The sequence below is a fragment of the Ixodes scapularis genome, unplaced genomic scaffold, assembly GCF_016920785.2.
Source record: "Ixodes scapularis isolate PalLabHiFi unplaced genomic scaffold, ASM1692078v2 PGA_scaffold4__175_contigs__length_147842914, whole genome shotgun sequence".
In the NCBI taxonomy this organism is placed as follows: domain Eukaryota; kingdom Metazoa; phylum Arthropoda; class Arachnida; order Ixodida; family Ixodidae; genus Ixodes; species Ixodes scapularis.
Genome location: NW_024609879.1, coordinates 37,027,417 through 37,037,728, shown reverse-complemented (window position 1 = coordinate 37,037,728; position 10,312 = coordinate 37,027,417). Strand labels below are relative to the sequence as shown.

General features: G+C 47.6%; 1 protein-coding gene across 1 annotated transcript; it reads left to right on the top strand.

Annotated features, from left to right (window-relative positions):
* Positions 1-1,373: 1,373 nt before the first annotated feature.
* LOC120848297 (uncharacterized protein K02A2.6-like) lies at positions 1,374-10,145 on the top strand. Its single transcript, XM_040220270.1, has 3 exons — positions 1,374-2,482; positions 9,642-9,783; positions 10,059-10,145. The coding sequence occupies exons 1-3, from the start codon at positions 1,374-1,376 to the stop codon at positions 10,143-10,145; spliced, it is 1,338 nt and encodes a 445-aa protein (XP_040076204.1).
* The last annotated feature ends 167 nt before the right edge of the window (positions 10,146-10,312 follow it).

Sequence of the window (10,312 nt, the reverse complement as noted above, 5' to 3'; positions counted from 1 at the left end):
CAAATGCAGCAGATACAAATCTTTGTGACCCTGCCGGACCATACGCAGACGTTTTCAGCGGACTGGGAAAGGTCAAGGGATTTGTGTACAACATGAAGGTGAAGCCAGGTTCACAAGGCGTCGTTCGCCCAGCCAGGAAGGTGCCTGTGGCACTGCAAGAAAAGGTCAAGTGCGAACTTCAAAGAATGGAGAACCAGGGAGTTCTGACAAAAGTGAAAGAACCGACAGAATGGGCCAGTTTCATGGTAGTTGTCGCAAAGAAGGACAAAGTGCGCATCTGCATGGACCCAGTTGACTTGAATCGAGCCCTGAGGAGAGAACACTACCCGATGACGACAATGGACGACATTGCCGTTCGAATCGCGGGAGCGAAAGTGTTCTCTGCGCTAGACGCATCCTCGGGATTCTGGCAGATCGAACTTGATGAAGAGAGTTCAAAGTTGTGCACCATGAGTACTCCGTATGGAAGGTACAGGTTTAAGAGAATGCCCTTCGGAATAAGCACAGCACCTGAAGTTTTTCAGCGTGTCATGAACGAAGTACTAGATGGACTCACCGGAACAGCAGTCGTGATGGACGACATATTGGTGTGGGGAAAGACTCGCCAGGAACATGACGAGAATCTGCGACACTTGCTCCAACGCTGCCGTGAAGTGAATCTACGACTTAACCCAAAGAAGATCCAATTCGCGAAGACAGAAGTCCGCTACCTCGGACAAGTGCTGACTGGAGATGGAGTTGCTGTTGACCAAGAGAGAATCAAAGCCATACTGGAGGTCAATGAACCAAAAGATCGCAAGGAACTTCGAACATTTCTCGGAATGATCACCTACTTGTCGAGCTTCATACCACGACTTTCCGAGCGTGCGGCACCACTACGAGAACTGCTGAAAAAAGAGATAGCATGGGTATGGACGGTAGATCAACAAAGAAGTTTCGAAGACCTGCGAGACGCTTTGACGAAGGCACCAGTGCTGGCTTACTACACTGCAGAAAAGCCGATTACGCTGTCAGTCGACGCAAGCCAATACGGAGTAGGGGCCGTTATCACCCAAGACGGAAGACCAATAGCGTACTCATCGAGATCTTTGACAGCCGCACAAATGAAATATGCGCAGATCGAGAAAGAGATGCTGGCCATTGTTCATGGTTGCAGCAAGTTCCACCATTACATATTCGGCCAACCAAACGTAACAGTAGAATCCGACCACAGGCCGTTACAGGCTATTTTCATGAAACCGTTGCATCAGTGCCCGATGAGACTGCAGCGGATGAAGATGGCTCTCCAAAGATACTCATTGGAAGTAAAATTCATACCTGGAAAAGACTTGCAGTTAGCGGACGCACTGTCACGGTTTCCCACGAAGGAAACAATGCAAGAAGAAGAAGAGAAATTTCAAGTCAATTCACTGGAGCACATATCTGTCACACAAGATCGGCTAAATGAAATAAGAGACGCAACTGCAGCCGATGTCCAGATGCGTCTACTGCGCGAGTATGCACAGACGTCATGGCCCGAGCAGAAAGAGCAAGTTCCTCAGCTCGGAAGGCCATTCTGGTCCTACAGAGAGGAGATCCACGAGGAAGACGGCCTTGTGCTGCGGTCAAACAAGATAATAATTCCAACGGCCATCAGATCCAAGATTCTCAACTTGCTCCACACGGCACACGCGGGCAAAGACAAAATGAAGAGAAGAGCCCGAGAAATTTTGTTCTGGCCCGGAATCAACGCTGACATTGACCGCGAACATGACAAATGCAGCAAATGCGAGAAGTACAAATCAAGAAACACCAAGATGCCACTCCTCAGCCACGCACTGCCAACGCTTCCTTGGCAGTTGGTCGGGACCGATTTCTTCACTCATGAAGGAAAAGACTACATAATCCTGGTGGATTTTTACTCATTTTATTTTGAGGTAGAAGAAATGAAAAGTACCACAGCTTCCAAAGTCAAAGAGTTCTGCCTTAAAGTATTCGCAACACATGGACTGCCGTTGAAACTTATAAGCGACAATGGCCCACCATTTGGCAGCCAGGAGTTCAAGCAGTTCTTGGAAAACCTGAAGATAGAACAAGTTACATCAAGCCCTTACCACGCTCGATCAAATGGCATGGCTGAACGAGCCGTGAGACAGGCCAAACAACTCTTGCGAAAGAGTGCCAACACTGAAGAGTTTTACCGCTCCCTCCTTGAGTGGCGCAACACTCCACGAGACGATGTCCTCCAATCGCCAGTACAGAGACTGATGAGCCGACACACAAGAACACTGTTACCTGCGCGATCGGAACATTACCTGCCGACTGTTGTGCCACCCAAGGCTGTCACACGTCGTCTCACAGAAATAAGGCGGCAACAAAAGGCGAACTACGATAGAAGCTCAAGAACACTGCCAGACATTGACACGGGTTCTACAGTCACCGTCTACAACACCCTGCGGCGCACATGGTCACCTGCCATAGTCGTGGGACATTCAGTGCCGAGGTCCTACGACATTTTAACCCCAGGGGGTCGGGTCCACCGAAGAACCCGTGAACACTTACGAACGGCGACGGATTCTCGACGAGAGCTGACCTCCACGGGGAAAGACACAGCCTGCACGGAAGAGAGTCCCAGTGACTTTAACCAGAGTCAGCCTCACCCGGGACCGCGGCCGCGAAGAGGAACAAGGAAAAGAAGGCCACCACAACGATACCCCAACCATGTTGATGGTGACGCTCTACGCTGACTTTTCCAGAGAAAAGAGATGTAGTAACTAGCGATAGATGGCGCCACGTCTCCCAGCGGTGCCGCGTTTTGAGCACGAGCGCGGAGCGCGTGGAATAAAATCATTCGTTCGAATCTCCATGCTGGCTAATGCGTAATGCTTCCTACAAGGGAAAGACACGATTATGTTACACATGGTCGCGTGCACGCTTTGTTTGAAGCAGAATGCCCCGCCGTCAGATTGCAGACCCGGCCACCTGACACGAAGGTTGGCGTGATGGGCTTCTTAAACTGGGGCTATTGAATGAGGGGCAAAATGGACACGGCGTGTGCCGCGGGGCATTTGACACAGAGTTTTTGCCAGCGGGTGCTTTCGTGCACCACTAGGTTAGAACTGCGTCGAGAACGTCGTCGACTCCGTTGCCAGGGCCACAAGTATTGGACAAGTAGAACAGTTTGACGAATCTACCAGTGACTGACCTTAATATGAGGAGCGCTTGGTAGCCTATTTTCGTGCCAACATAGTTCCGAAAAACCTCCAAGTGGACGCCTTAGTGAGTTTGATCGATCCAAAACTTATTCCTTCGCCAGGTCTTTGACCGCTCCGGAAACCCCATCGTTCTTTGTCGACGCATTGCCTAAACTACTTCGTGGCCACTTGTCGCCCAGAGCGTCTGTTATTGGCGAGCGAGCTGAATTTCACCATCGGTTGCAGTACGAAGACGAAGCCATTTCACAGTTCATAGCCGAGATACGACGCCCTTCACAAACGTGCGAATTCGGAACCCTCTTAAGTGAGTCACTCCAAGACCGCTTTGCCTGTGGACTTTAACGAGTTGACGTTCAGAGACACTTGTCCACTGAAGATAAGCACTGAACATTTCAGAAGGCGATTGAACCCGCCTCCTAACTGGACGCAGATGTGAAGAACGCGAAGGAAACCCATTCAGTGTCGGACAGTGGCGCGGCACTGCACAGGCTGCGCAGCTCGGATTGCAAGCCACGAACAATGACGGTGCATTGCTATCACTGCGCATCTCAGAAGCACAGCGCTTTGACTTCTCAGCACGCCCTGGCAACGTGTTAAAATAGACCCCTTTCATAAGCCACGTGCCGATTATTAGATGGTCGGAAACGCTGCACAATGGCGGAGCGACTCCATCGAGGAACGTGCAAGTCATTCCATACGATTGCGGACGTCGGAGCGGGGCCAACACTTCGAACAACTCGATGTCGCCATCTCCTGGAGTTTGTCGGGCTCCGCTCTTGAACCCTGCGTAAAATATTTGGCGTCCATTACTTGGCACGAAAAAGTGTGCAAAATATTCCTAAAATATTCGAGCGTCCAAGAAACGTTATACTGCGCCTGCAAATATTTTTTTTTGTTTTTTTTACAGAAAACGCCACATCATTCCAAATCTTCACCCAGCTGTATGCTGTATAAGATATGATAGAGCAATAAATACCTACCTCATTCCGCCTCCCGAAGTTTTGGCACGCTGAAAACCCCACAGTAGAAGGATATACAATTTCCACACTCCCTCAATATCTTTTTAGAACGCCCTCTTATGCCAGGTTTACGAAAACGTGTTGTTTATTTACCAACTTTAAGTGTGAAACGCGCCACTCTACCACGCGTGCGTTCCAAAAGAAATTCAGTTCATATTTTCTTTCATATGTAATGCCCCCGCGTGTGTGGAAGGCAGACAAAATCCAGATTCACGCTAAATGAAAAAAAATCTTGTATTTTTCACTGTGGTTGAGTTAAAAGAAGTTAGGAGCATAGTATATATGGGATACTCTATGGGGTAAGGATTAGCTTCTACCATATCTGAAAGCCTATGGAGCAGTCAATATTTCTGTATGAGTAAGTGTAGATGACCATAGGTCATCTTCACTTTCTCGAAAATGACCTTCGCCCTGGAGAACATCTTTGAGTATTTCGGTATAGTATTGGGGATTTTTATATTATAAATGAAGATATATTAAACGGGTCTTTCGTGATTATATTTTGGCACTTGGAAAGGTGCAAACGAAGGAAAAATTTCTCTTATGCACCCCTACGCTCTCATTCGAAGAAGGTTGTTTATGCAGCATTTGCAAAACATATTTCATAAATATTGTTTCCGTATAGCTGCAATATATATTCAATATTTTGCGTTACATATATGTCGCTCAGTTTCTATAAAACTAGTCTTGAACAATGGCATTGTTGATGAATTACTAGTTACGTCTTTTGGTTTTGGAACAACTAATCGGTTTCCGGATCGCCATTTTGGAATTACCTTGCCACGGATATCTGGAAAGCGTGACGAAAGGCCTCTAACTCTCATAAATAAAAAATCTAACTGATCCGGCTTTTTATTCCCACGGAATCTTCTTCTTCCATCAGTGGCTATCGCAGCATAGCCCTGCCTTTGTAGACGAGTGAATCTTCATGGAGTGTTTGATGCGGGTCGCGGAGGCTACTGTGGAGTATGAGGTAGCTTGCACGGTAAAAAGATCAGCCGGCTGAGCGATCGTATCGCTCTCAAAAAATACCGGCTTGAGGCGGTGGACGGACACGACTGTGCCACGGCCATTGACCCGCAGCGGGAATGCTTTTTTGCAGTGTGCCACGACGAGGCGGGGTTCAATGTAAGGTGGCTGCAGCGAACGGCGGACGCGTTGACGCGCAAAAAAACGTAGCCGCTTTTCTGCAGGTCCGGATGGACGAAGGAAGGCTTGTCCTGGCGTGTCCTCGACGGAGTAGCGCGAACGTCACCGAACAGACGGGCTAAATCCTCCACGTAAAGCAATTCTGCAGTCATCGTGGGGCCGCCACAGGTGGAAATAGTAGGGCTGACCAATTCAGCTTGGAGGACGTCTTAGACCTCCAGCGCCACTTCGCAGGGCGGCGAAGTCTGGACATGACTGAACCGTACCTTTTGGATTGTAATGTTGGCCAGTCGGAAGCTGCCCTCGGCTTGAAGAATCAGCCTTTAGGGTGATGTGCCCAGAATGGAAGCAGGCCAATAGCGTAGGTGCCAGCGGTTGCGGCGGAAGTTGCGGGATGTCCAGCATTAGCTCTGTCGAGGTGGTCGTCTTTCTTTGGTGTTTTGTTTTGGACCTCCAGTACAGCATCCCTTGCTCTGTTGTCTTTATCCGCCTTTTGACGCTTCGGTCGGGAATGAGGAGGCGCTTTGGGGAGACGAGTGTCGCGTTTCAGGGGGTCCCGTGCCGTTGCGAGTCGGAATTCTGCTTGTTTATGTGCTTTTCCCGGTATCGAAGAAAAGACCGCGGGCATGTCGCTCTCTTCGTTGCATTTTGTGCGGAACCCCGGTTTTCAATCGCACGAGAAAGCACTTAACTTGCCCACGGCAGGCTGTTGTCTCAGCGCAGCGTACGTCTACCCCTTGACCTTGAAACGCGCGCTCAGACGTAAAGGTTTGCCGGGGAACGCACGGCCGAGACATTAGGGAATTGTAGTAGACCGTTTCCGCAGCCCGCTAAGCACCCGGATAGCGCTCCGTAATCCACCACGAGACCTTAAACTATGCAGAGAAGGCTGGCGGCGCGCCTGGCGCGCCTGCGCAGCTGCGGCGTTTCCTTCGGGGATAACGTAGCGGGGGAGAAAAACGATCTACTACAACTCCCTATTAACACGTCACCGGTCGCCAGCTCCTTTGCTGGTAGACAAAGTGCTTTAGAGCTCTCGGATTCGTGTCTCGGAACTCTTCCGTGGCGCCCGGGGAGAAGGTGCTCCCTATACAGTTTTTTTTTTTTTTTTTTATTCTTACACATTTGTTTAAAAAAATTCGTGAAAGCTACACTAATGCGGTTTGTGCAGGTGGGTTATACGACCAGGTGGACATTATGTAGGTGGCTAATCTTTGCGATAAGTCGGTTAATTAATTAAAATTTGTTAATTAACTTTTTAATTAGTGGAAACGCGTACGGTCTCAATTAGAAACTTGTAGAGCATCATCGAAAACCGCTAAATCATCTGTTTCTGGAAGGATATAACGCCGGGGAAGCATTTATGGCGTTCTGTAAAAGCGTTCCATTTGGACGCGTTTCTCGATTTCGGTTTCTTATCGGAACGCATCACCGCGCCCGCGGTCCTGCTCCCCAGTGGCTGAGACGCGCAACAGACTTGCGCCGTATTCCCTCCATTCTACGAGGGAGGCGATGAGGTGGCTTCGCGCCGCGACCACCGGGGAGCAGGATCGCGGACGTGTAGATGAGCTCCGATAAGAAACCGAAATCTAGAAACGCATCCCAATGGAGCGTTTTTACAGAATGCCGTAAAATGCTGCCCCGGCGTTATATCCTGCTAAAAATAGTTGATTTAGGTGTTTTCGATGATGCTCAGCAAGTTTCAAATTGAAACCATATGTTTATTTTCAGTAATTAAAAAGTTAATTGACAAATATTAATTAATTAATCGACTTAGTGCAAGGATTAGCCACCCACATAATGTCCGCCTGACCGTATAACCCACCTGCACAAAACCGCATTAGTGTAGCTTTCACGGTTTTTTTAAACGAATGTGTAACACTATAAAAAGAACACCCTGTATATTCTGCATATGCCTGGCGTGTCTTTCTTTTTACTTTGTTGCCAACGGCCTTTCGCGGTGGCATAGACGCTCCCCTGCCGACATGTCTCGGTGGTTTTTGCTGTGGTTCGCGAATGGGTAACTTCTGTGGCAGATAGGAAAGCCATAAGTCGTATTTTATTATCAGGCTCTGAGAATCAAGGCTTGGCTTATGGTTCACTCTCGGAGCAATGATTTCCCACCCAATTGGTCGAAAGTGCGTTGGTTACTCTAGCCAATGGGACCAGGGTCGAACCCTGATTGGCCTGGACGGGTTCGAGCACGCTATTTTAAACTCTGGCCGGACAGAGAAATCTTTGAGTTCTAGAACGGGCTCCCGCAGCGCACTGCGGGAGCTGAACTTACGTTCACCTCCCGCAGTGCGCTGCGTTACCTGTCGTGCGCGGGAGCGTCTTTGTCTTCGCGGGTACAAGGCAGTCACCGTCCTTACCGTGAGCGGTGGGACCATTTGACGCTGAGGCGTCCCCTGGAGTTTGTAAGCCGTGCGCGGCAGTTTATCACAGCGCGGTATCTGTGCGCACTCGTCTTTTATATAACTATTAATTTCTCTTTTTTTTATCGAAGGAAAGTTTTGTCGTTTTCGTTAACCCAACGAGTTGTCGGTCGCCTCTGCATCATCCCCGACTTATCCATCCCTCCAACAACTAGCTTCATCCACGATCCCCTGGTGCTCGATGGCAACTTCAAGGTGGTCCATCGAGGTCAGGGAAAACAATCTTCCTAACATCTACTAGCTCGTTGATCGTTGTGCTCTTCCATACTGGGACGTCAGGGTCACCAAAGTGGAGACACTGGCGATTTAGAGGTTTCGGCAAATGGGATCCTACCTGTGATAAATTCCAAGATAGAACTCATCCGGTTTTTTATGCCCACGCAATCATCTTCATCCATATATTGTGAATCAAAGTAGAAATTTTGCATATTGAATCAATATGCTCATGGACATTCAAGTTAATACACTTTCTCATTGATAATCCCTTTCTCGTTAATAATCTTTGCTATCTTGAATTATCGGTCGATTAGTTACTCTAGAAACGCGTGTTCAGAAGGTCCGTTGCAGTCCAATTCCTGGATAATCCTATGTTCTACACTCTAGTGTCTACTGAACTTGCACACCACTGTTCCTTACCTTGGGTTGTTACTTTTGGTAATATTTCCTTGGGTAGAGTTACACCCGTCTTGAAGGAATAGCGATATGTTTAGTGGAAACAATTCGCTCAGGCAGCTGAAAATGGAGATCCCATATCGTAGCACCTCTAATTTTTATGTTTTTTTTTACCCATAGTGCCGTGTTTAGAATTGCACTTTCGCAGGTATTGTTTCTTTTTGCCTGACGATTTAGGCAACTTGGATTCTCTGATTTCTTAACCAAAGGCGGAAATCTGAAAGATACGTTTTCAATTGCATAGATAAGACACGTTTATAACAAAATTATCTTTCCCCTAAAAACTGAAGCATTTACAAATCCCTGGAATGCGAAACCAGAGCGCTGCTCTTGAGGAGGAGGAGGGAAGGGTATGCAGGGGAAAGTATGCACCTCCTCCTCCCCCATACTCCCACCTCTCCTCCTCCCCCCTTTTTCCTCCTCTCCCCTCTTCCGCCTCTCCCCCTCCTCTTCCTCCCCCACCCCTCTCTCCACCTGCCGCTGAATTTGTTCATAGGTGACGCGTCACGAAGTCGTGACGTGATTTTCCCCGCTAAGTTTAGCGGGGAAACTGAATTAGTGTTGAGGCGACGTGACGTCGATTTCCACGATAAATTTAGCGGAAACCCTAACCCGCTTAATTTAGCAGAAAAATGTCCCGCTAAATTTAGCGGGAAAATTTCCATGCTAACTTTCCCATAATGCAAAGCGCGCGGTTACACCGACGGCGACGGCGACGGCGACGGCGACAAGCCGGAAACGGGCGCCTAGGAGCTGCGCTCTAAAAGAAACAGTTTTAGAGCAAGAAGTACGCCTCGAAACTTATTTGTCTTATTTCGAAACGTGTTTACGTGTTTCTATACCGCTGCCGACGTGTAGAAATAGAAACGCATTCGAAAACGCTCGTCACTCTAAATGTGTCGGGTGGTGTAAATACAGCTATAAAATATTGTTTTTGCGGAATAAAGTTAAGTAACCTGAGTGCCTCAACCCTTTCGTTCAAAGAAAATGTTAGAATATCAGTGTTTGTTTGAACATCGTGTTTTTATTCATTCATGTTATATTGTTGAAATTGATTGAATAAACGAAAAGTAATCTGTAATGTCTTCAAGACTCGAGGAAAGTTAAAATAGAATTAATCAAAATTGCTGCGTTCAAATATTTTGTTTTTCTTATTTAACACCTGTTCCCAGGGACGAGGGAACAATGGACGAGGACGGCAGGCTGACATTTGTGGGCCGCATGAAAGGGGTGATCAACTTTATGGGTTTAAAAGTGCCGCCACTAGAGATCGAGAATATCCTCAACTCGCACCCCGACATGGAGGAGGCGCAGGTATGTTTCCGAAAGTACGGTGGAAAGTGAAAGACGTCGATGAGCAAACCAATAACTTGCAGAGTATTTTGTATCGACTGTGCGGCCCAAACGCATTTTCCTGTTTTCAAAGTTGGCCAATAGTTGTTTCGGGTCTCATTAACATCAGTTTTCTCGCTCAATTTATAGGGGAAATTAGCGCCACGTTACACGAGGTCTCATTCAGCCATTGAGTAGAAACCGTGCTTCGCCGCTTTCTCTATCTCGAAGTAACGCATTAAATGCATATTCAACAGGCTGTACTAAGTTCATGCAAGAGTCGCGGTTACCTTCTGAACTTTAGGGCGATGATGTTCAGACTTTTGAAAAGGTGGACATGGTAGTGGAAACGTTGCGCTATCAAAAACAACACAAAAAAGCGATGAACCACTTTATTATTAAGAATCGAGTGTAACAAGTAGTATAGATATATCAACTTAACGTTCTACGGAGAGATGGCAATTATTTGTCTCATGCATGGAACATTTAAACGGGGTTAGGAATTCACTGT